The 24,648-nt window shown below is 51.1% G+C and overlaps 7 protein-coding genes across 7 annotated transcripts; 3 read left to right on the top strand and 4 right to left on the bottom strand.

Moving 5' to 3' along the window:
• Positions 1-12: 12 nt before the first annotated feature.
• On the bottom strand, positions 13-1,806 carry HER10_EVM0010237 (FAD binding domain-containing protein). The gene has a single exon (XM_035479704.1). It carries the CDS (start codon positions 1,664-1,666, stop codon positions 221-223), a length of 1,446 nt encoding a protein of 481 aa, XP_035329957.1. The 5' UTR covers positions 1,667-1,806; the 3' UTR covers positions 13-220.
• Positions 1,807-2,070: 264 nt separating this feature from the next.
• Positions 2,071-4,100, bottom strand: HER10_EVM0009906 (major facilitator superfamily transporter). Its single transcript, XM_035479377.1, has 4 exons — positions 3,746-4,100; positions 3,329-3,681; positions 2,866-3,256; positions 2,071-2,802 (listed from the first exon to the last, which is right to left on the bottom strand). The coding sequence occupies exons 1-4, from the start codon at positions 4,019-4,021 to the stop codon at positions 2,146-2,148; spliced, it is 1,677 nt and encodes a 558-aa protein (XP_035329916.1). The 5' UTR covers positions 4,022-4,100; the 3' UTR covers positions 2,071-2,145.
• Positions 4,101-5,566: 1,466 nt separating this feature from the next.
• HER10_EVM0000992 (amino acid adenylation domain-containing protein) lies at positions 5,567-13,675 on the top strand. Its single transcript, XM_035470756.1, has 2 exons — positions 5,567-6,631; positions 6,697-13,675. Exons 1-2 carry the CDS (start codon positions 5,691-5,693, stop codon positions 13,283-13,285), a joined length of 7,530 nt encoding a protein of 2,509 aa, XP_035328820.1. The 5' UTR covers positions 5,567-5,690; the 3' UTR covers positions 13,286-13,675.
• Positions 13,676-13,698: 23 nt separating this feature from the next.
• On the top strand, positions 13,699-14,820 carry HER10_EVM0007583 (amino acid adenylation domain-containing protein; the record flags this gene model as incomplete). Its single annotated transcript, XM_035477136.1, has 1 exon — positions 13,699-14,820. The coding sequence occupies one exon, from the start codon at positions 13,699-13,701 to the stop codon at positions 14,818-14,820; it is 1,122 nt and encodes a 373-aa protein (XP_035329624.1).
• Positions 14,821-15,228: 408 nt separating this feature from the next.
• HER10_EVM0009759 (uncharacterized protein) lies at positions 15,229-16,925 on the bottom strand (the record flags this gene model as incomplete). Its single annotated transcript, XM_035479235.1, has 4 exons — positions 15,229-15,987; positions 16,072-16,200; positions 16,273-16,772; positions 16,865-16,925. The coding sequence occupies 4 exons, from the start codon at positions 16,923-16,925 to the stop codon at positions 15,229-15,231; spliced, it is 1,449 nt and encodes a 482-aa protein (XP_035329899.1).
• A 3,915-nt stretch (positions 16,926-20,840) lies between these two features.
• On the top strand, positions 20,841-22,937 carry HER10_EVM0011008 (modin; the record flags this gene model as incomplete). The annotated part of the gene is made up of 2 exons (XM_035480450.1): positions 20,841-21,948; positions 22,009-22,937. 2 exons carry the CDS (start codon positions 20,841-20,843, stop codon positions 22,935-22,937), a joined length of 2,037 nt encoding a protein of 678 aa, XP_035330050.1.
• An 84-nt stretch (positions 22,938-23,021) lies between these two features.
• HER10_EVM0004618 (uncharacterized protein) lies at positions 23,022-24,346 on the bottom strand. The gene has a single exon (XM_035474254.1). It carries the CDS (start codon positions 24,295-24,297, stop codon positions 23,191-23,193), a length of 1,107 nt encoding a protein of 368 aa, XP_035329237.1. The 5' UTR covers positions 24,298-24,346; the 3' UTR covers positions 23,022-23,190.
• Between the last annotated feature and the right edge of the window lie 302 nt (positions 24,347-24,648).

The raw sequence follows: 24,648 nt of genomic DNA, 5'->3' as shown, positions 1-24,648 counted from the left end.
ATCAGAAGAATAGCCCGAACTCCGCTCAGTATGCAGGATGCAGAAACATTTGACGCCAAAAGAACACATATTATCCACACCAACATAGACATTCCACACCATCATGGCAGCATGCTCTCATAACACATCACAAGCATCCAAAGAATGACACCGCGTAATGATCATGACCCATAGACATCAAACCACCATTCCCTGGTCGGCCGTATGAAGTGCTCTGCTCTCACTTGCGTATTGCAGACCAAACACCGACGAGGCCAGCGACCGGCCACGTGATTGCCAGCCTGTCTTTCAACGACTTTCTCCTTCGTTCCTTGCTCACATCTACCGTAATCTTGTCATAAACCGTCGGTAAACTCGTCGCGCTGTACCGATCTCGCAGTTTTGTGTACCAATCCTTGTCGTATACGTCCCAGAATTGCGACTCCGTGTAGTACGCGTGAGAGTACAACACCTTGCGCCCGCCTAGCTCCATGACCTTCGCCTCGAGATCTCGGTTCTGACGGACGAACCTGTCAATCTTCTTTGACGACGCTCCCCACACGCCCACATTGAGCATCGGTTGCGGCGTCTCTCCTCCAGGCTCCATCGTGTAGGGGTGGAAGCCGACGGTCTCAGTGGCACGCAGGGGGCAGAGCCAGAGTGGCCATATTTCGAGATTGTCTGCCACGTAGTCAATGAATTCTTGGACTGTGGTGTATGGCAGCGATAGGTCGTGAACCGTATATTTGAACGTCATTCGGCTGTTGCCGCTTAGGCCGGCTTTGTATAGTGTCCTCGTGTCCATGAGTCGGTTCAGAGCCCGCCGAGTGAGTCGATTGAAGGGGACGAAGCCGAAGTATTTGAAGGCCAGCTCGCCCATCCAGAATGCACCCCGGTCGTAGCGAAATAAGTAATCCTGCAGCGGTACATAATCCGGCGTCGGTGTGCCATTTGTAATTCGCTTCCGTGCATGCAGATAGAACCAAGGATCCTTGGATCTACTGAACGTCTGTGGCTGGCATTTGTCGGGCAGATCATCTGTCATATGACCCGTAACAACAGCGGCGCTCGTCCTCGAGAAGACTAATCCTTCGACGTAGTCATTGTGCGCCAGATTCGTCTCCCGTTGTATCGCGGCAACGGTTTCCGGAATCGTCGAGTACGAGTGATAGCTGAGCTTGACGAATTGCTTGGCCTTTAGCAAACGCAGCTCCAGTTTTGTGACGATACCAAGGGTCCCCAGGGCCCCTGCCGCACCCTTGAAGAGATCTGGATTCTCGGTCTGGGAGGCATTGACGACCTCCCCACTCGCGAGGATCATTTCTACAGACTGCACTGTCTGGTCAAAATATCCGTAGCGAAAAGAGCTGCTCTCTCCGGCTGACCCGGCGAAGCCGCCGCCGACAGTGATGCCCGGAAACTCCATAACGACAGGCGGGACAAATCCGCACCGATAGGTGGCTGCGACGAGCTGGTCCATGGGGACATTGGGCTCGACTACGGCGACGGCGGCCGCAGTATCGATGTGTAGAACATGATGCAGCTCGCTGATATCGACGACGCGCTGATGGTGGGCGGGTCTGGTGCTGCTTGTGGAACCGTGGAAGATGCGGAAAGGTTCCCGGCGCGAGTGGAAGTCCTTTACGACCTCAGCGATGCGCTTGACCGCTGCGTTATGGTCTTCCATTTGAGTGTGGCCCGGAAGCTGACAGCGAGAAAAGCTGCAGAACGGAAACTCTGCTGAAGACAATCCTCGAAGCTGCGATCCGACGACAGCTTGGAGATCTGGGGTTCCGGAGAACGGAAAGTCAATTGTCAAGATGTCATTGAGAACGGACGGATGCAACGCTGTGTGGCTAAGGCAAGTTGTAACGAGGATTGTCAGAAGTTGGCATGACCCACTCCGGACAGCTGGGTACACCGTCATTGGGCCTTTTCCACGATGCATTGACGATGACTAAGACAGGGATTTCTCTGTTATGAGCGCTAGGATCCGTGACGGATCGATAATCTTAACCCTGCATGATGTTGTAGATTGAACTGAGATCACTGACTGACTCCTTTTGTGGGCTGGGTTGTTGCTGATGTCTGTCGTCATTGAAGCTAGTATGCAGTTTCTATATGTCGATGCCACATCGAAAGCCTTCCTTTCTCGCAGCGACTACGTCACTTGCTCTCGGTGTCTTTCTTTTCATCACCCTCACCAGGAATCTTCTTTAGTCCGATACCAGCAACGCCAATGACACTCGCCGCGGCCATGACAGCAGCAACTATGAATGTCCTTGTGATGGCATGATTATATACCTGTAGTAGTGTACCAAACTGGTTCGGAGATACCAAATCTCTAAGTTGGGTTGCCCCCGAGGTTCTAATTGCTTGGGCATCGACCCCTGGGATATTGGAGGTTATTCCCGACGTTAATGTGCTTGCGAACACGGCTTGGGCAACTGTGATGGCAGTGGTAGGGCCGAAGCATTGGAAGAATAGTACCACTGCCACTCCTATGGCGACGTCGGCCTCTTCCAGACTGCTCTGGACAGCGACCGCTGCTTGCTGTGTTGATGCCCCAATACCAAGCCCGGCGATGACTTGAAAGGGAATCCAGAGGTTCGCGCCTGAAGATACCTTGAGCGTCGAAAGAAGACCGGCGCCAACAGAGACAAGAACGGTACCAGCGAGCATAAAAGGCTGGTAGTAACCCGTCTTTGTGACACCCCAGCCGCTGAGGAAAATGGTGAGGATAAATGCTAGACACAAGGCCAGGTATCGAACTCCAGACTGCTCGGGCGTGGCACCCTGAATGGCCTGGAACCAGAGAGGTACCTACAAGAGATGTTAGCTAGTTTTCTGTGCTGAACAATACCGTGAAAAAATCAGGCATCATACGTAGTAAACGAGAGTAAAAAAGGCACTGTCCAGGCAAAACCCGAAAAAGGCCCCAAAAATGACCACACGCATCTTAGCCAGGCGCGGCGGCACCAGCGCCTTTTCGCCCATCCACCACTGTTCGGCCACAAAGCCGATGACGAGAATGCCGGCAACGACAAAGCAAGCAATGGTTCGTTTGTCACCCCAGGTGAAGAGCGCGCCTCCGAATTGGAGGGCAAGGAGGAATGAGGTAATCCCTGGCAGTAAGAGGAGCATGCCAAGATAATCCAAGCCCCGGATTTTCTGCAGCCAAGGCCGCCGCTGTTCCTCGGTTGGTGGAGAGGACTTGACCAGAAACAACGTCGCGAGAGCAGGTGGTGCGGCGATTGGAAGGTTGATGTAAAAACACCTGAGACCGATGTGATATTAGCAAGGTAAATGTTGTATGTCGAGCAAATCAAAGCAATGGGATGCCACTCACCATCTCCACGTGAGGTAGCTGTTCGTGATAACGCCGCCTACCACCGGCCCGAGAACAGCGGCAACGCCATAGACCATTCCTATGGCACCTACGTACGTCGGCAGATGTTTTGCAGGAAGGGCTGCTGAGATGAGTACCAAGCAGCCGCTTTGAAGGCCGGATGCACCGAGGCCGGCGACGGCGCGTCCGACGATGAAGACTGCTGAGCTCGGGCTCACTGCGCATATGAGGGACCCAATCTCGAATATGACGAGAGAGATCACGAAAATGATCTTGACATTGAACTGGTTGTACAGGCGTCCGAAGATGAGTTGGAATGCGCAAAGAGTCATTTGATATGCTGAGCCATACCACTATAGGCTTATTAGCTGCATTTCGCTGGATTGGAGTCTGTTCATGGAATGCAATGCGACTTACACCGACGTCTGTGAGAGACCCAAACTCATCAGTGATGCGCGGAATGGCTGTCGCAATGATGCCTTCATCGAGGAAAGTACACAAAACACCAAGTGCAATCGCTAACCAAATGACGAATATCTTCCATCCCGGAAGGCTCTCACTTTCCTTGGTGTGCGTCTCTTCAGAATGGGATTCATCGGACTGAGTGCTGCTGTCGAGCACATTACCCTTCTCCTGCTGGGAGTCCATATTAACGCCGACTGTCTCAAGAGCAGGCGATTGTTCAGAAACCATGGAGAAGATCTGAGAAGTTCTACACGTCAAAAGATAGAAGAGAACTCCAGCATAAGCAGATGCAACGGGAACACCTGGGTGTCCCACAGTCGTATTCACCTTTGCAGAGCGGCGAGTTCTGAAGTGCCTTGGTTCTATTTCGAGAATAGCACGGCGGAACCTCAGTAGAAGTCTCGCCCCGCTGCACCGGCTGACCGCCATGAGAGGATTCAAGCCTAGACATGGATCCCATCACACTGCCCCCAACCCGCATCCGGAAGGCCAAAACGAACCTCATGGGTAGATGTTGTGGATGTCTGAGGGGTAAGACAAAGCTCGACATTTCTCATGTTCGAAAATCCACGATATCGGCTGCCGGGACGAATCCGAAGCTGCCTTATCGCTGACCACCCCCAGCAGAATTGCGACTACCCCTCTCACTCAATGGGGCCGAAGGATTCGTGACTCGGTTACTAGTCACCAGCTCCAGGCACCTGCATCAAAACTCGTTCTTTCAAGCATTTTTCGTCATGGAGAGTGAGATCGATTATTGGTTCCCGAGGCACGGGAAGAATCTATGCGAACTGAGAAACCCGGAGACCCGCTTACAAACCCATGCAAGGCACAGCATGCAACCACTTTAGAATGCATGCACTACAAAAGAACCGATGGGGGTCAAAGGATTTCCAGCCTTTCGGCGTGGCGAGGCATCACCGCATCGCTGACGAATGAGTGGGATCACTCACCCAATAGTTGGAGTTATGTCGCCAAATCAGTCAGCCTTTTGCTCGATATTACTTGAGACTTTGGCATATTGAGTCTTGACAGAGACATATGATTCAGGGCAGAGTCTCGAGTAACCAATCGGAACGCGTCCAAGTCGACTCCGGACGTCAAAGAAGGCGCGTAACTGTTGTACAGTGTCAACTCATTGCACTCCAAGATGAATAGACACGGCAGTATAATGCCGAGAAATGTCGCACTCCACCTTCTTTCTGTTTATGAGCAATGACCAAATAATCAAAGAAAGATCAGGAGTCAAAGGTTGCTGTTCTAGATTCAAAAGGAGGGGCTACGGCAACCCCGGTCTTATGAGAGTCACCCTATCTCGGGCGACCACAACGTGAGAATCCCCATGAGATGGCGCAGCATCGAAGGATTGACGGTGTGAGAGGTTCCGGGATCTTTTCCTGTTTGAGCAGGTTGTGAAAGACCGGCGACCAGTCTAGAATACCTGATTTGGACAACCCGAAGACTGCTTGTTGTAAGTCTTGGCCTAAGGTACCTTACCCGAGGAGGCGTCGTCTGGGCTGTTCCGTGGTACGCGCGGTCTGAGTATGGCGACATGGACGGGAACTATCACGGGAGCCAGTCGATTAGACTGAGAGCTACTTGTGACGTTGAAGGATTTTCTGTGGCCCCATGTCTAACCTTCTCGGAGTCGAGACACGCAAAGGTCCCGAATCGAGTCCGAAGGAGCGATGACAGATCTTACAGTATCATTCATACATGTACGGAAGCCAAGTGGTAAGGTCCTGCATCGACTCAAAGATACTTTCTCCGTACAATCACCGTACTTTATACAAACAACACTCTCCAAGACCTTCCCGCCTTGGCGCCACGCTTCCAGGCTTACATCGTGCATGCATCGCCAGTAACTGCATCGCTGCAACCAAGCCAAATCTTCAATATGTTATCCGCAGACGGGAAATGGAAGCTCACGCCTCGACTTCACTCTGTCAAATTTGTTTTCGATGCTCCGACCCCGGCAGATGCAAAGACACCGGACGAGATCTTCTTTGACAATCCATTCCCTGTGGATATCCCAGGCGTGCCTGAGCGGTTTGTCTTCAAGACACCCACAATCCACGAGTCCAACCAGGAGGTTATCGGTCTTCAGACAACGGCCACGCGTGATGAAGGTGACCTCGATGCCAGTGTCTCATATGACGGACAGGCATCTGATGTGCCAACAAGTATAGAGAGCTTGACACTATCGACCGACAATCGAACTAAGACTACGTCTGGCGAATCACAGCTAGGGTCGAACACTCATCTTCGTGGTCCTACTTGCGACGCACCAGATGACGCGAAGTCGATAGTGTGCTCAGCCTGGGCCTTGGTCCTTTCTACATTCATTGACAGCCAAGTAGTCAACTTCGATGTGTGCGTCTCGAGCAGTGATAGTTCTAAGCTCGCGAGCAGCGTGTCACCGGTCACAGTCTCTATTGACACTCATATTTCGGTTGCGACATTCCTACAGCAAGTCAAAGATGAATGGACTGTAACCAGAGCAGCCAGCCAAAGGCTCGAGGCTTTCCATGAGACCGGGAGCGAACCATTCTCTAAAACGCTTGTCAACTTTTCAACGACCGTTCAACATCAGCAACAGCCAGTCAACGCCGCCAACTTCGCCTTTCAGCTTCATTGTCTCGTCGAGGGCAACGATCTACAGCTATCTGCGACATTCAATGAGTTCTCTATTACCAAGGCAAGAGTTCGCCTGCTACTGAGTGATTTGGAGCACGTTATTTGGCAGTTGGCCAACTCGACCGGAGAGCACTCCGCTCTTGCGGATGTATATGTCATGAGTCCAGCGAGTCAACGGCATCTTGTCAAATTGAACAGACCGTAAGTTTCGTTCACTTCCACAGTCTACGATTATACTATTTTCGTGCCTATTTAACGTGAGAAAGGCTCCCGACAAGAGAAGAACATCTCGTTCAAGATTTGATAGCACAGCATGCCAGATCAAATCCTCATGCACAGGCTATCTGCGCTTGGGACGGTGATTTGTCGTATTCTGAGTTGCAGCGTGCATCAGAGGCTCTAGCGACGCATCTTGCCAGTCTTGGAGTTGAGCCCGAGGTGATGGTCCCGATCATCTTCGAAAAGTCTGTCTACAGTATCATCTCCATTCTGGGTGTGGTGATGGCTGGCGGAGCTGTCGTAGTCTTGGATCCCTCGCTTCCTGCAGCCCGAATCAGCATGATCATCAAGGACCTGGATGCCAAGGTCGTTGTATCGTCCATCGACAGCAAAAGCAAGATCCCACCACAAATCCAACAGGAGAACCGCGTATTGGTCGACCGGGCTTTTTTGGACAGTTTGTCTACCGCACGACAATTTCCGCTGAAACACATCTCGTCTTCTCCTATCGATACACTGTACGTTGTGTACACAAGTGGTTCTACCGGAAAGCCAAAAGGTGTTGTGATCACTCATGAAGCATTTTGTTCCAGCGCCAAGGGTTTCACCAAAGCCATCCGCCTCGACTCTCCCACCTGCCGGGTCTTGCAGTACTCCTCTTTCTCCTTCGACATTTCCATGCTCGAAGTATTTGCTACCCTGATGACGGGATCATGCCTCTGCATCCCATCTGAGGAGGATAGGATGAACAACCTTGCCAGCTGCATCTCCAGCATGAAGGTCAACTGGGCGATGCTGACACCTTCAGTTGCAAGCCTAATGGCTCCGGAGGAAGTTCCAAGCCTCAAAGTTCTGTGTCTCGTGGGTGAAGCATTACCGCAGGCTGTCGCTGACACATGGGCCGACCATGTCAAGACCCTCAATGCTTACGGTCCGGCAGAGTGCTCCGCTATCACTATAGTCAGCGAGCCAAGGACTAAGGGGTTGAAGAGCATTTCGCTTGGAAGACCTCCTAACTGTGCCGTCTGGATTGTCCGAGAAGACGGCCAGCTTGCTCCGTTCGGTACTGTTGGTGAAATCGTGATCGAGGGCCCGCCTGTTGCGCGTGGATACCTAGGCGATGAGGAGAAGACAAGAGCTGTCTTTTTGGATGATCCAGATTTCCTGCGTGGTGTCGTACGACAGCCAATGCGATGCTATCGCACTGGTGACCTCGGAAGGATGAACCTTGATGGGACTATCGACTTCTTGGGCAGGAAAGACACTCAGGTCAAGATCAATGGTCAGCGAGTTGAGCTTGGCGAGATTGAACATCAACTCAGGCAACTATTGAATTCCGAAAAGACAGCGTCGCCTTCTGGGACGAACTGGGAGTTAATAGTAGAGCTCCTACGCCCTCTTGGGGGAGAACATGGCATCCTCGCGGCATTCATCGCCCCGAAGACAATTTTCGGGACCCCCTTACTCGCAGAAGAGCAGCTTATTGTTGAGGAGTCTCGCTCTCTGTGGGCGACGATACATCGGAAGTTTTCGACAGCTACTGAGGAACTCGCCAATGCTCTCCCTGGATACATGATACCAAAGGCAGTTGTGCCATGCAGCACATTGCCCCTGTCACCGTCAGGCAAGGTCGACAGGAAGACGCTCCGCGCATACGGAAACGCATCGACGTCAAAACATCTGCTAAAAACGCCAAACAACAAGGAAGATTGTATGCCGGTTGAGGTTCCTAGGGCAATTTCTCAAGACTTCCCCGATAGCGAAGAGGATTCTTCGGTCGGACAGCACACGCTGATATCCGACACATACCCCTCAACCGAAGCTTCAATGTCGCTATGCGACCCTTCACAGTCTAGTTTCACACGAACTGAGAAGGCCCTACGGCTGGCTTGGTCAGAAGTTTTAGGTCTACCTGAAGACTCGATCCTCCTTGAAGATGATTTCTTTAAGCTCGGCGGAGATTCCATCGGGGCTATCAGGATCGTGGCAGCTTGTCGTAAGCAATCACTCCAGATCAATGTTGCGAACATCTTCCAGAACTCTGTGCTGAGCAAGATGGCTCTCGTTTGTAAGAGTACGATATCTGAGAAGCAAGCGGTGTCTCCTATCCAGTTCATTCCGTTCCACTTCCTGCGGCGAGAGGACATCACAGAGCTGCAAAGTGAAGCCGCTTTCCAGTGCGACGTCGCTGTAGATGAAATTGAAGACTTGTACCCTTGCACACACATGCAAGAGGGTCTGATGGCCGTCAATCTCACGCGACCAGGTAGTTACACTGGTCGATGGATCCATCCGCTACCTCGGGACGTCGATCTTGCGAGGTTCAAGAATTGCTGGGAGGATATCCATGCCGCATCACCGATACTGCGGACCAGGTTCGCAACGACGTCGACGGCTGGGTCTCTTCAAGCCGTCATCCGGGAGAAAGTACGGTGGCTCTTGCACGACGACCTCGAAGCATACCTCGAGCAAGACGATGCGAACCCAATGTTTCCCGGAGACTCGCTCAATCGCTTTGCTGTGATCACGTCGAAGTCTGGCGATGTGACGTTCGTGTGGACCATACATCACATGCTTTATGACGGCTGGTCCCTGGCAATGCTCTGTGACCGTCTCAATGATTTGTATCACAGCCGCGCTGTCAAGCCAGTAACTGACTACCGTAACTTCATCGAATACACTCAGAATATCACGGCAAAAACACATGCGAGTTACTGGAAGACAGAGCTACAGGGAGTGAGCCCGTCAAACTTCCCAGCGGCTCCCAAGCTTGGCCACCAGTCCTTCGCCCGAGCTGTGGTGCGCGATGATCTTCGAATCAACATCGATCAGTCTTCAGGTATCACCATGTCAACAATCGTTCGAGCGGCATGGAGTCTCATGATCAGCCATTTCTCCAAGTCAAACGACGTGCTCTTCGGCGCAACAGTCTCGGGTAGAAACGCACCATTGGACAATATCGAAAGCGTCGAGGGTCCGACAATAGCCACAGTACCTGTAAGAGTTCACCTCGACAAAGGGCGGGACATCCTCGACTTTCTGCGAAAGATCCAGGACCACGCCACCGCCATGATACCCTATGAGCAGTCCGGAATCCAACAGATCAAATCACTCAACGAAGACACTAAGCGCGCCTGCGAATTCCAGAACCTGCTCGTCATCCAGGCAGGCGGCGGCTGGGACGAGACTAGGCCTGGTCCCCTCGGGAAGCCGATCTATCGCGAAGAGTTTACCACATTTCCCGTGACATGCGAGGCATGGCTTCATTCTGGACGGATTGAGTTTGCGACGCATGTCGATGAAGATGTGACAAGTCGACTTTTCGTCGCTCAAGCCATTGAAACAGTCAAAATTGTCATGAGTCAACTCGCCTGGGCTACATCTGATAGCTACAGACCTTCTACGATTGCTGACTTGGCCTTTGAACCAACCTCTACACCTATCCAACGACAAGCTTCTCAACCCCTCGAAGCAAGTAAGGTCTCGGCCACGCTCCATCAACTCATCACAAAGATGAGTCTAACACAACCCCAGAGAGAAGCAGTAGTCTCAACAGCCGAGTCACTCTCTTACGGAGAGCTGGAAGATATGTCCACGACACTTGCCGTCCAACTTATCGACAAGGGAGTCTTGAAGGGAGACAAGATTCCACTGTGCTTCGAGAAATGTGTTTGGACTGTCGTTGCGATGCTTGGGGTCTTGAAAGCTGGCGCTTCTTTCGTGCCCTTAGACCCGAGTCAGCCCCTATCACGTCTACGAAAGATTGTTACACAGGTCAAAGCCAGAACAGTTCTCATGTCTGCATTCCAACATAAGGCAACTGATCTCGATGATGTTGCGTCCGTGGTTGTCAATCGGGATGCTCTTAACGGGATCTCCAGGCTCCAGCATCAACGGCAACCACCAGCTCAAGTGACCCCCGACAGTCCTGCATACATCATCTTCACTTCTGGTTCGACGGGAGATCCCAAGGGCATCATCATCTCCCATGCCGCGTTTGCTTCCAGCGCGATGGCCCATGGTTCCGTCTTCGGTATGAGCGATGAGCATCGCGTCTTGCAGTTCTCTGCATACAGTTTTGATGCCAGCCTTTTTGAGATTCTCACCACCCTCATCCACGGCGGAACCGTCTGTGTCGCCACTGAGAAAGAGCGATTCGAGAATCTTGGAGACTTTGCAAGCCACATGCGTGTCAACCTCGCGCTTCTCACACCATCGGTGGCTCGCATCGTTCATCCCACAGAGATGCCGTCTTTAAGAACTCTAGTGCTGGGCGGAGAAGCTCCCGATGAGGCGTTGATCAAGAAATGGCTTGACGCTGGACTGACTCTGTTCAACGCGTACGGCCCAAGTGAATGCTCCGTTATCGCTGCTTGCCATGCATGCACATACGATACAGACCCGAAATCCATCGGAAGCCCGGTCGGTTGCTCTGCGTGGGTTGTCGCCACAGATGATGACACGATGTTGGTTCAAAGTGAACAGGTTGGCGAGTTGCTCATAGGTGGTCCGACTCTAGCCGATGGCTACTTGAATGACTCTGAGAAAACAACTGCTACGTTTCTCTCGCGACTTCCATGGATATCTAGAGAGGATCAAATGAGCACAAATAGGTTGTACAAGACTGGGGATCTTGTGAGGAGAGCAACCGACGGAACTCTCGTTTACGTGGGACGAAAGGACCTCCAAGTCAAGTTGAACGGCCAGCGAATTGAACTCGGAGATATTGAGTCGCATATCGCTGGTTGCTGTTCCGTCAAGCGCGGTATTGTTGTCTTTCCCTCGTCAGGGCCATTCTCGAATCAAATTGTGGCAGTTCTGGAGCTCGAAGAAGAAGAGGGCGAGAGACCGTCTGGTCTCCACCATATCATGACTCGATTTAATATCGTTGCAGAGGAAGTTCGTCAAGAGTTGACCGGCAAACTTCCAAGCATCATGCTCCCGGCACACTTCATCGACGTTGCGACCCTCTCTGAGGAAAGATTTCCACTTTCGACCTCAAGCAAGGTTGACAGGAATAAAGTCACAACATGGATCCGAAATCTGTCCATCCGAGAATCTCAGATCCTCGACACTTCTGCACCGATACCGAGTACAGTAGCAACCATTCAGCCTCATGAGCTCCCCGCCTACGAGCTGGCACAAAAGATCACAGATTTGGTGTCTCAGAAAACCCTTTCGCCAAGGCCCCGACTGGACGGTTTCAACGATGTGCTGTTACAGACTTCAGGTCTAGATTCTCTCAACATGATGTCGCTCATGCATTTCGTTCGTCTCAAGTACAATGTCAGAGTCAGCATGCAGCTGCTCATGGATGAGAAAACAAGCATCAGGAAGCTGGCAGCTTTCATTACCCATGCAGTTCCCAACGGCCCAGTAACGCCGAAATCTTCGAACATCAACTCTGAGACTCGAGGGATCGATTTGATGAGTGAAATTGATCGTCATGATGCGGGGCTCCTGGAACTTCCAGGTATGCTGTCTAGAGATGCCCAAGGTAGTTTGACTAAGAAGACAGACAATCTCAGGGTTTTCCTTACTGGTGCAAGCGGATACCTGGGTACTCAAATACTGCGACAACTTCTGGAGCGGCGCGATGTTGCCCACGTCACCACTCTCGTACGCGGAGCTACACCTCAAGCATCGAAAGACCGTGTGATTGAAGCTGCACAAAGGGCTCTTTGGTGGACCGAGTTCCACGAGGACAAGCTGGACGTCTGGACGGGGGACCTCGCGAAGACTATGCTCGGCCTCGGCCAGAAACAATGGGACTTGCTAAGCGATGGACACACATTTGATATCATAATTCACAATGGTGCGATTGTCCATTGGAACAAGAGCTATGCTGCCTTGGAGGCGGTCAACATCCATTCAACAGTTCAGCTCCTTGGCATTGCCCTTCAGAATCCGGCCATGCGATTTGCATATGTGTCTGGCGGACGGCAGTGGAAGAGTGCCGAAGAACGAGACGAGGACATCGCGCGAGAGCTTTCGGACTCTATGGGCTATAGCCAGACAAAGTTCGTTGCCGAGGTTGTCGTCAAGAGAGCTGCGGAACGGTGTCCGGTCTCGCGGCGGAATATTGGCGTCTTTAGGCCTGGGCTTATCATCGGGACGCCCGCAGAAGGTGTAGCAAATTTAGACGACTACATCTGGAGGCTTACGGCTGCAAACATTGAGATGGGCATCTACAGTGCGGACGAGGAGCAGGCATGGCTGCATCTCTCCGATGCTGCTACAACTTCGGAAGCTGCCATTTGCACCGCCTTCAATCCAGAATCATCTACTAGTCCGGTGACACAGCATGAAGAAGGAATGACTTGGGGGACGTTCTGGACTTTGATCAAGGGCATGGGCTACGACATCCGTCCGACACGTGCTGCTGAATGGCTGTCAACAGTCAGAAACGATATCTCGCGTCGGAAAGAGGAGCATCCCCTTTGGCCGCTGGCTCACTTATTCGAAAACGGTAGCATGGAATGGGAAGAGGTGGCCAAGAGCCACAATATGTGTCCGTTGCAGCTCAAGGTGGCTTTGAAGAAGAACGTGGACGCTCTTGTGAGGGTGGGTTTCCTGCCGGCCACGCGTCGAGCCCAGGAAGTTCAAGTTGTCGGGGGCACATTTCATAGGAAGTGAGTGAGCCGGATGCCTTGTGTGCAATTATGGAGTTACGGGATTGAATTTTTCAAAGATAGAGTTGCCTAGAGCAACACGCAAGCTGTCAGCGCGAGGCGTTGTGGTTGCAGCATGAGTCGGCGGCTTGTTGTTCCATGTGTATCAAGTCTTACTTGACTTATATCTTGGCGCGTAATGTCGCTACTGAGATGAGACCCCTGTGCCGGTTGTGGTGACGTAGGTGGTGCACTATCGCGAGGTGAGATGGTTGGCTTGTCATTCACGCCCTTGTACAACCAATGGCAGCCTAAAAGTATTGAGAAAATTAAAAAAGTCGTTCATCTAATCTATTTACCTCAGTCTCCAGAAACCTTCAACTTGGTTCATCTCAAAATCATAAACTTCCCGAGGATCACAACCTTTTCTGCACGACAATGAACGACTCAGTCACTATCAAGGCACAGTGCATGTGTAAAGCACACACATTCTCCGCTTCACTGCCCAAATCCGCACTGCCGCTCAACGCGTCTTGCTGTCACTGCACGTCGTGTCGCCGACTAACTGGATCTCTCTACAATCCTGCCGTCTCGTGGCCAGACGCCTCTGTAGACCTATGTGGCTTGCGGAAATATCCGTTCTCAAAACACTTTGATGTTTATTCGTGCGGTACCTGCTCGTCGCAGCTCTTCGCCCGTGGTCACGATCCCAGCATCGCTCCTTATGTCACAACCGGCGCTTTGGGGAACATCCCTGGTCTCGTCAAATATGACAACCACATGTTCATCAGCGACACCATCGATGGCGGCCTTGCGCCCTGGCTTCCGAAAGAAGAGAATGGAGACCCGGTTAAGCGCTGGAAAGGGCATCGCAACAGCGAAGAGGTTCCATTCGACTGGCCGGTCAGCAAGTCTATCCCTACCGCTCGGCTGCATGCTAGTCCTTCTCCATCGTCGACACTGTTCCATTGTCACTGCAAGGGCGTCCAGCTATCGCTGAGAAGCGCGGCGGACTTGGAGGCGGACCCGGCGAAGGAATCGACCTCGACGTGTGTGGATCCCAAGACGCTCAAGTTCAAGGCATGTTCCGACTCGTGCAACTCTTGCCGCCAACACTTCGGCTCAGACATCATCGCCTGGACCTTTGCTCCTCTCACACACATCAACTTCAGCACTGAGGCCGCATCCGCGCCGTCACAATTTCCACAGACAATCGTTAAACTCAAAGAAGCAGTTCTATCCAAGACCAAAGACCCACGCCTCGGAACATTGGCGGTTTACAATAGCTCTCCTGAGGTAGAGCGGTACTCCTGTTCAGTGTGTTCAGCCAGCATATTTTACGCCGTTTATGACCGTGAAGATATGGTTGACATTGCAGTTGGACTGTTGGACCATCCGGATGGCGCACGTGCTGAAGGATTGTTGGCTTGGAATTATGGCCTGCTTGGGTGGACAGGGGATGCGGCAGGCGGATGGCGAGAAGAACTAGTTGCAAGAACGAAGACCTCAATGAAGGAGTGGTCCAACTCCTTGAACGAGAATCAGAGTAACAACGACTAGGGAGCAGGTCAGGAGCATCTGAAGGAATTTCGAAGCCCTCGATTGCCGGACAAAGAGGGGGCTGATCGAGGTTGGCGAAGACCTGGAAAAAAATCGCAGCGCGACACGCAAGGCTACAAGATCAACACTGCGAGAGAAAAGACTATCCAATCATCAGCGTCGATGGTTTAGTGGTAAAATTCTCCGTTGCCATCCAGCAGCGTCGGGGAGCCGGGGGTTCGATTCCCCCTCGACGCATACTTTTGGTTTTTGATGATAGAAAATGTCGTGCGAAGAGCTATGGTGGTCGGCGACGTGATCAGCTTGCATTTTTACACTTTGTTCACTGAGGTGGCTCTTGACAGTTGTATTTCATGCCCCGATAACCCTTTCTCTTTGTTTCCTATCAGTATCTTCCTAAGTATGTTATTACCATAAGCGAAAGACAGAAAGCTCTCTATTTGTGATCGTATAATCACTCGGCACCGCCATCGTTGACAGAAATAGATTTCCAAGACCTTCGGTAGCCAGGAGGGAGTTGTATATGATTCCGATGGGCGATGCAGCAAGCATTACGGAGGTACCGTTGCTAACAGATAAGAGCTTCGGTGCCAGCCTCATGAGCCTCAAGCCCTCCATGGATGGCTGCCACCTATATTTGACTTCATTCGGCGTGTAAAGAGGATCTTCCGCTGGCTTGAGAATGGTTTCGTCGATATCTTCAGGGAATGGCATTGGATGCCGCGTGCCCGTGTCCAACAAAACTTGCAAATTCATAAGCTGCGTGATTGAAGCATTGTAGATGATGAGCTCGGCAGCCTGTTCCGGTGTCTTCACCTCGATTGGCCTAGACGCCAACGTCTTGGCCCAAGGCAATAAAACATCTTCCACCTCTTCGTTAAGAGGCATATCAGCTTCTCTTGCAGCATCTGGATTGTCGCACTTCCAGCGCCATCTCCAATCACGTAGATCCCTGAGAAGCTGATCAATCTTGTCACGGGCGGCCTCTATCTCGTTGTTGAATAACGGTCGATTGCGTGATGCGATGGAAAGAGTGAGACCGGGAATATCGACGAAAATGTCCATCAGCAGGTCGTGGGAGGTCTTGGATATATATCGCCATGGGATAGTTTTCCACCTCGTTTTTTCAAAGAAAGAGTGATCATGTTCATTGAAGGAGTTGCACGCCTGACGCCACAGTCAATTCCATCAGTACATATATAGACCACAAGTATCTAGGAAGTCAAAGAACAAAGCCCGGAATTCTCTTACATGAAGTGCCCGAATTTGGCGTAGATAGGTCAACATTGGCTCTTGCTGAAAGCACTCTGGCCCACACATTTCTATAATTTTCGACATGCCGTAATAGTGAGGAACGTTGGGCACGTTCTCTACCGCATACTGTATTTGTTAGAATAGGGACTGTAACAATAGGCGCGTGCTTTTGACCGAAGTTCCTTTTCAAAGACTTACTTGGTAAAGACTAAGGATAATGATTGTGAAGGCCCACCTCGCCAACTCCTGATTGGACTTCGCTGACACAGCGTGATGTAACGCTCTGATTACCTTGCCATTCAACTCGTAGCCCTCGGCCACCATGCTCGGCTCGTTGACAGAATGTCCCATGAAGCCGAGCGCGGTCGCCAGGCTTCCCGTATAATCGGCTCTGGCCACATCTGAATCTAGCTCTCCGTCTAATGACATTCGAAAGAGAGGTTTCCAGAACGGAGCCCAGCGGTAGTGCGCTACAAGATGGGAAAAGGCCATCCGGTTACGAAAAGCTGTGAATGGAAGCTCTGGGACGATGTTCTGGTGAATGACAGTGCTCGAGCTCGTGTTTGAGACTCTGACTAGTTGTTGACTACCACCAGCATCTCCAGTGGCGGCAAAGTTTTGCATGCGGAGAGGCAATTCGTAGCCCAGACATTTGTGGCCGGATTTCAGACATCTCTCGCATGCAGGTCGAGCTTTGTCTAAGTGTTTCCAGGTGCGTGTAAGTGACATGACTGTTATGAACTGAGGTGGACAGGCTAGAGTTGTCACAGAAAAAGCAAGACTGACATACCACACTTGACCCGTCTTCGTCGACAGGTATGACAGTAGCCGCTAGTTGGAGGACGTCCCATGGCAAAACGTTTCGTTGGGTGAAGTTTGTTCAAATCAAGTAAGAATGTTTACGATGGCTTTGTCAACTATGGGCCCACCGGCAACGCTTGCGAAAAAGATTCAAGAAATCTGTCGTCGAGGAAGTTTTCTAAAGAGAGACGGACTTAGCATAATATAGCGCTTTTGAATCAATAATGAAAGAGAGACCCCCAGTCTTGGATGTTGTCGAATAGGCCTAATCATATTGTCCCAATATCCAAATATCAGAAGGCCCACCTCTGTCTTCAGTGCCGGACATCACGGAGACGTGGGGCGGAAGAGATCGAGTAAGCAGAGCGAGCGGCAAAATCCACTTGGTCTCGCGCGCGCGCTGCAAGTAACAAGGCAGTTTTAGACTATTTAGTCATCCTAGACGGCGTAAGGTAAGCCGCACTCTAATTCTCTTCAGTTCTGATGCATCACTTGGCAGCAGCCAGTGGGGGCTTCGGACTTCCTGTTCATTGGCCAGGCTCATGCTGACTGCAGCTTGATTTGGTTCTTCGTTTTCTAGTCCAATCATAAAGACGTATTTAAACATGCACGCAAAGACCGCCACGGGTACTTTTTAAGATAATCACGAGATTGTATGCCGAAAAGAGGCGCCGGTCTCATCGGTGCCTCCAGTCACTTCGTTGCCTTCATGGGTAATGACAGCATCGTTGCGATGGATTACAGTTTGACATCAGCCCGTATTTGATTGTTTACCTTTTTCGTGTTGTCATTCCTTTGTTGGCATATTACATTTGTCGGCGATGTTGGAGGTTGATCGATGATCCACCGGAACTTCTGATGAAGGACTTATTATGCATTCGATAAGCATTTGGTCAAGATGATCTGCACATTTGATCATAAACATTCACCAAACGTATTAGGCTGTTCTATTTTGGAAGGTTCAGGGGTCAATGATATCCTGGTGAAACGATGAGGTGATACCTGCTAGATCCTCAAGTAGCCATATTGCCTGCAAGACCTGGAAGGCTGGGTTGGCAGGGATGAGGAAACAACTATAAAGAAGTGGATTTCAGCTATTGATGCTGAATCTCTGATAATCCCTTGGGGGCTTTCTGACATACTCATGGGTGGCTTGGTTCTCCACAATGAACACATGTGCTAATTAACTGATTCGGATGTGGCTACGAACTAACTTCCACTGCCGAGGCACACACATCGAGGAACCATCGGCCAATATTTTCCTCCAAACCTTCAAACAATACTCTGAGGGTATGAATGTGTATTTTCATACATCCTCCTCAACCAACACTCCGAGCAGCGGGTAGACTGTGGTCACAGTCTTTCATGTGCCGCAATGGCCAAGAGCAAGCTAGGAGTACTCAAGTTCAATGGGGGAAGGCTGCATCTAAGTACGACTGTGTGAATGCGGGAGCAGTAGTCTCAATAGGGTCTTTCAGCTTAGACATAGAGCCGAATAAGTCTTGTACTAATATCATTGATCACGTGTTCCATCTCTTGAGCACAAATAATGTTCGCAGCTGAACTTGATGGAATCAAGGCTCTGCCAAAGTCCTTCCTTCATGAAATAGTTTCTGGCAGTCAGGCAGAATATCAAGACGACCACGTTGACTTTTCTATCAACATCATTGACGCAAGCCTGCAAGATCATCCATTCGGGCTAGCGCACCGGCAAAGTCTTCAGTCATGTAAAAGTCACATGCATTGCATGGCTGATATACTTGACATATAGTGAGTAGTAAGTACTGGCATACCCGAGAACTACGAGTTGGTAGACTCAACATTTGATGCTGGGCAAAGAGATCTCCACTACTCGCAACTAAAAGGTAAGTCCTGCAAGTGAAAAACTGGAGTTTCGTCTAAACTTCGAGTTGTGAAGGCGCTGGACGGATACCATCGCAGAAGCGCTCGCGTTTATTACTCCCTCAAACTTCACCCAGACGGATGTCACTAGCAAACTAGTATCCGCTATCAATGGTGGCACCGCTAAGTACTTCCCACAGGATACTAATCGAACTGTTAAAGGCGCATACTCGAAACAAAGACAGCAAATTCTGCAAATGCAACAATGTAATTCCACGGCCGACTTGGGGCTTATTTATGGGGACGGTGGACGCTCAACAGTGAATATCTTGATGCACCCCTTAAGCCATGGGACTATTGGAATTAACCTCATCGACCCCTTCGCGCCCCGATCATTGAACCCTCGCTGTCTCTCCCACCCTTACGATGGGCAGGCGTTGGTTGAGTCACTACGGTCAACCCAAGACTCCTGGCCACGCAGCAAGTTCAAGCTCTCGGAGCAACGGAAACGCTGCCTCGGGTCGGTACACTGAGCGATTCTGACATTTTGGTTTTCATTTGGGAGACAACTCTATATAGTATCGCTTTACTAGAACCTGCGCTATACTTCCGAGGCCACTTGGTGTTGTCGTGGATTCGACCTTAATGTGCATGGGATCGATGGCTTGAGGATAGTCGATGCTAGTATCATGCCTTTACTTCCATCGGCGCATACCGAGACGACGGTCTATGCAATCGCTGAAAAGGTAAAACTGAGCCCCTACGCATGGAATGGCTCGAATGTGAGCGAAACTAGTGCAGTGACTTTAGTGCTGACTGGCTTCTCTCACACAGGCAGCGGATTATTTTACAGCAAAATTCTCGATGGGCGTGGTCAAAGAAGGATTACTTGAAGACGAAGAAATAGACGAAGGGACGTTGGACAACTGTCTTGTCGTGCTATTCATTGGCTGATAGCTCCTCTACTCACTCAAATTCCCTGGGTTCGGCGGCGCGGAAAGTCTGTTTTACTTCTGTGACTGGTGCAACCTGCTGTTACATTTGCAATGACTTGTCAACCCTGTCTATCGCTAGACATGTCGTAATTAAGGAGGTGCTCGCCCACTCTCACCTGGGACATCTGACTGGCATTGAGTGCCCCGAATTCTCATCATGATCATTTCTCAGAAAATGATTGCAGGCACAGCCGTTCATGGCTTGTGGGAGTTACGGACAGAAGAATGGCAGACAGGGGAGGGATGGAAAATGGAAAATCCTTGTGTGCACCAGAGGGCTGGGCCGGAATAGCGGTGCCGTCTTCTGCATGTCAGCATATCCCGCCGCAAGGATGTGCTACTCGAACCAATGATGACCACTACCGATTCTTGCGAACAGGGGACTGAGGCCCCTCACCGACCGACTTCACCAACCAGCTGGGACGATGACTTCAGCCAGCTGGCCATTGTGCCTAGTGCTTACTCCGGGGCTGAGTTGCTGGAATAAGTCTTCCAGATCTGCTGTTCCAATATTGAGCATTCAATATCCTGATGTTGGAGAACGGCTCCTGCTTTCTTTTTGTTTTCCTTTCGAGCTACAACTAAATCTTGGGTTGGAGCGATAGGGTTCTGGGCCTGCTTTGCTAATTCCACTAGACTGGTAGATGGCGTCGGGGCAGACCTTAGTTTAGCTATAATCTGGCACAGATGATCGAATGAGATGCCAACAACTTTCAGCACTAGCATATCCGCTAGAAGTTCATATGACCACCACGCTCCATCGAGCGGGAGAGCCTTACGGCCCTGGTCTCCCAAGACCATTTGAATCATTTGTCGCGCTTGTTCCATTATGGAGAACTGCAGGGGTTACACGTGATACTTGCACCTGCGCAAGGGGCTGATTTTGGCTGCCTAGCTGAACTACATTTTGTCTCAGCCAGGCTCGGATCAGGCTGGCTGCCAGCACTGGAGAAAACCCTTGATAAATCAGGCTCTCTGCTAATCTCTTTCTCCTTCAATATCCCAAGAGAGTTTGGGTCTCGATACTGACTGTATTTGCATCTTGGGGGCTCAATGTCCCTTTTCACAATCGTTCCGAGTGCCTAGAGGAGCAACGTCAACTGCCTGCATGCAAGGGATCCCACCAACATGTCGTCATCTGACCCCACAAGCTCATCCGGCAGCGACAGTGACAACAATGACAATCAAGTTGAGTTGATTGTAGCGGTCGTGGCCTTGGTTATTTCAGTTCTCGCCTTCATCATTGCAATTTTCCAGGCCCTCCAACAATACTACGCGTCGGCAACGGGCTATTCATCATGCACTCCAAAAGTCATGGGAGATTGGGCGAGGTTCACACGACGACGGTTCAAATGGTACGAGTTCCGCTTTGAGGTGGAATTCGAAGTCCCCGTCATATTCGTTGCGCCGCCGACGAACCCGCGGGGGCCCCTCGGCGTGCACGACGACAAGGAGATTACCTACATGACCGGAACGACAGACAGTTACAAGAAGACGTATACCTGGGACCAGGACGAGTACGACAAGCATTCCAAAACTTTGCGGGCTGGGATGACGCGCCAAGCTATCCACACCGCCGACAACGAGCTCGCAAACTGGACGAGTCTGCTGATGGCTATTCAGCGTATGGAAAGGGAGTCTCGGACCTGGCAAGACAAGGAGTATTTCGGATACAACCCTCAATGGGAAGCCCAGACACCATGTCACCCGACCCAGTCCAGCACCACGGTACCCTACACCCTTACCGTCGGCATGCAGAGGAAGAAAAAGTCCTGGGATAGTATGCCAGACAACATGAAGAAACCTTACGCAACGACAACGATCTCACATCTGGTGGAAATGGCGGCAATGTTAGGCGTTCACTGGAAAGAGTTTAACCGAAATGAAGACCGTTACCGCGGTCAAGGCAATGGATTCAGCATCACCGGCTACGATGTCGACGATCTCGGTGTTGTTTTTACCTTCGAGAAGACTGGTCCGACTTGGTTTCACGAGAACAGGGTAGTGCCGAACAATAAGGTCAAGGAGCTTTGCTTTGGATACTGTCCAACGATTTTCCGCCAGCAGAACAACGACAACTACAAGTACGCGGACGAACCAAAAGATATCGGAACGCTACAGCTTGGCAGCATGTCGGCTATTGCAGAGACTCTGGTGGTGATCGGTTGCAACACTAACACCGTCCGGCATTTCCGAAAGTCTACTCCTGATACAAGACACATCCATCTGTTTCCAAGTAAGTCTTGCCAACAGTCAGTATATCCAAATGATTCGAATACTGACTATTATGTTTTAGTTGCTTTTGAGATCCTAGGTATGGTGGGCGCCGTCCTACAGATCCCTGGCACGGCTTTCCGCATGCTTCCCAACCCAACCATCTGGCATTGGGACCGGAAGTCATTTTCACTGAGGACTTTCCTCAGCGACTATGTTCACATCGTGGGTGAGTCGGCAGCAACAGAATCAATGCTCAGAAGTACAGAAGGATCTCGAATTAGCGTGATTCTCAAAGAAGCCGGCAAGATTGAAGACAAGTTCGAAGAGCTCGAGTCTCGCGACGGCCCGGAAGCGATTCTCAGACGAACAAACAACACCGAGGAAAGAATCTACTCCAATGACCTCGTCATGGCTTTGCATTCGGCCATTTCGAAATGCGACGAATTCCTTCAGAATCAAGAGAGGATAAACCTTGTCCAAAACGTGCTCCGCGTACACCTCCAAGAAATCTTGCGTATTTTGAACGACAAAGAAGGAGAATACAAGACGGTTGTGGTCGCTACAGGAGATCATGCTCGGTCAAAGAGGGACTCAAGACACGACCTTGTTGTTCCAGGAGCATCACCTATCGTGAGGACGCGAGAGGAGAACGAGGAAATCGAGAAGGAAGTATCGCTCCTTCAGAAGCTAGATTCCGCGTCTTCGAGCGAGAGGCATGGCGTTCTAGCCGAGATTTACCTTCTCTCGGTGCGCAAGCGGGTCATTGATGTTGTTTGCAAACAGCTGCGGGTTGATAAAGCTCGCAAAGAGCGTGGAGCTAGATCGATCATCTCTGATGCTTCCACAGAGGTGATCGCCCACGACCAGCAACAGCAGATCAATGATGTGTGGTGTATGCTTGTGTTCCGCATGGTATGCTGGTTGCTTCTGCATGATTTCCATGGCAAGGATATCCAAGTTGAGAAGAGCGAGATATTTGGAAGCCGTCTGCCGGTTTACATTACATAGGGCTGGGACGTGATCATGAAGTATAACACGAATTACGACGGAATGGGAAAATGTGTCAATGTGAAACTATAAATTTCTTGACTGGTCCTGTTCACCACACTCGATGGCTCCTTCAGGGTTTGTCATCTCTGATGTCCCATGTAATTTTCCATCTACTTTCAGGACTAAGTGGCTACCTACTCGCATGGCTTCGCTTGCCCAACAGGACATACATGCGATCCTAAAAATTACACAAGCGCTAATAATCAAATATCTAAGCCCCATTCGTGCCATTGGTACTGTTCTCACGCTTCTTCAACTCTTCACGGACTGCAGGCAGAATATAGCGACCATAGTCAATAGCATCGTTGAGGTTGTCATATCCACGGATAGAAATCAACTCTGCGCCAAGGTCGACATAGTCCAAAATGGAGTCGTTGATGGTCTTGGGAGATCCTACCAGAGCCGTAGAGGCTCCGCGGGCGTTAGTCGCAGTGACGGTGGGGTACCACAACGCCCGGTCCTGAACCTCGCCCTTCTTAGCGATGTCAAGCAGACGCTGCGAGCCGACGTTCTGAGGCTCGGGCCCATTCTGACCAGGCTTGCCCTGTCCGGCAGAAATATTTCCCTTGAGCGCATCGAGCGTGCGGTGTGCCTTGGCCCATGCAAGCTCCTCCGTCTCGGCGATGATGGGACGGAAGGTAACCCAGATGCGGGGCCGGTCCTTGCGGCCGGCCTTCTCGGCCTCGGCGTAGATGCGGTCGATCTGTTCCTTTGTCTCCTTCAACGGCTCACCCCACAGTCCGAAAATGTCGGCGAGGGAACCACCAATGCGGTATGCCTCAGGAGATGAACCGCCAACGGAGACGGGAATTGTGCCCTTTGTCGGACGGACGCTGCTGTGAAAGTCCTTGAAGGTGTAGTACTTGCTCTCCCAGCTGAAGGGCTCCGGCGATTCCCACGCTCGGCGCAGAATCTTGATGTAGTCCTCAAGGCGGCCGTACCGCTCGTCCTTGGACAAGAAATCGCCCTCCTTGGCTTGCTCTGCATCGCTTCCACCGGCAATGAAGTGCACAACGACACGGCCCTTGCTCAGCTGGTCGAGCGTGGCTAGGGCCTTTGCGGCAACGGTGGGGTAGAGTGTGTTTGGCCTCAAGGCGATGATGACGCTGACGTTCTTGGTGACCGCTGCGATGGTCGCACCGATTGTGAAGGGATCAAATGAGTTTGAGCCGTAAGGAACGAGTGTGTAGTTGAAGCCGTAGTCGTCCAAATTCTTGGCGTAGCGGACTAGGAACTCGGGATCAACGCCAGCACCAGGGATCGGGTTGATCTCCGTTGAGGCGTTGGGAAAAGTTACGCTGATGAACTCGGTCGGCATGTTTGCTATGTCTTTTCTTGGGTTTGGGTATCAATACTGCAGAATAATCTTCTTCCTGACATTGCTATTCGTGAATTATGTGGTCGCCTATATACATCCGTTGCACGATATGACGACAACTGCAAGATAATCACGCCTTACACCCCGAGCCGAAATCGGCAAGGGGTTCCCCAGTGAGATGTCACCATAACCCCATCTAAATCTAGCACACTTGGTCAATGTGGCAAAGAACATCTGGTGCCTTTATCGTTAGCTGTTTTGGAGAGCCTCAAGAAAAAAATCGCCAATTCTTCAACGTTGCATGTTGTCGGGCGGGATGCGATCGGTGCTCGGTTACTTGGCGATGCGGCC

Source organism: Colletotrichum scovillei, assembly GCF_011075155.1.
Source record: "Colletotrichum scovillei strain TJNH1 chromosome Unknown Contig00009, whole genome shotgun sequence".
In the NCBI taxonomy this organism is placed as follows: Eukaryota; Fungi; Ascomycota; class Sordariomycetes; order Glomerellales; family Glomerellaceae; genus Colletotrichum; species Colletotrichum scovillei.
This window is presented reverse-complemented; position numbering and strand designations above follow the sequence as displayed.

Excerpts from the sequence above, each read along its gene's own strand:
- HER10_EVM0004618 (XM_035474254.1), bottom strand. The coding sequence starts at position 24,297 with ATGCCGACCGAGTTCATCAGCGTAACTTTTCCCAACGCCTCAACGGAG.
- HER10_EVM0010237 (XM_035479704.1), bottom strand. The coding sequence starts at position 1,666 with ATGGAAGACCATAACGCAGCGGTCAAGCGCATCGCTGAGGTCGTAAAG.
- HER10_EVM0009906 (XM_035479377.1), bottom strand. The coding sequence starts at position 4,021 with ATGGTTTCTGAACAATCGCCTGCTCTTGAGACAGTCGGCGTTAATATG. Across the intron at positions 3,257-3,328 it reads AGCTACCTCACGTGGAGATG|GTGTTTTTACATCAACCTTC; the intron begins GTGAGTGGCATC and ends CATCGGTCTCAG. Across the intron at positions 2,803-2,865 it reads TTTTTACTCTCGTTTACTAC|GTACCTCTCTGGTTCCAGGC; the intron begins GTATGATGCCTG and ends CATCTCTTGTAG.
- HER10_EVM0000992 (XM_035470756.1), top strand. The coding sequence starts at position 5,691 with ATGTTATCCGCAGACGGGAAATGGAAGCTCACGCCTCGACTTCACTCT. Across the intron at positions 6,632-6,696 it reads CTTGTCAAATTGAACAGACC|GCTCCCGACAAGAGAAGAAC; the intron begins GTAAGTTTCGTT and ends AACGTGAGAAAG.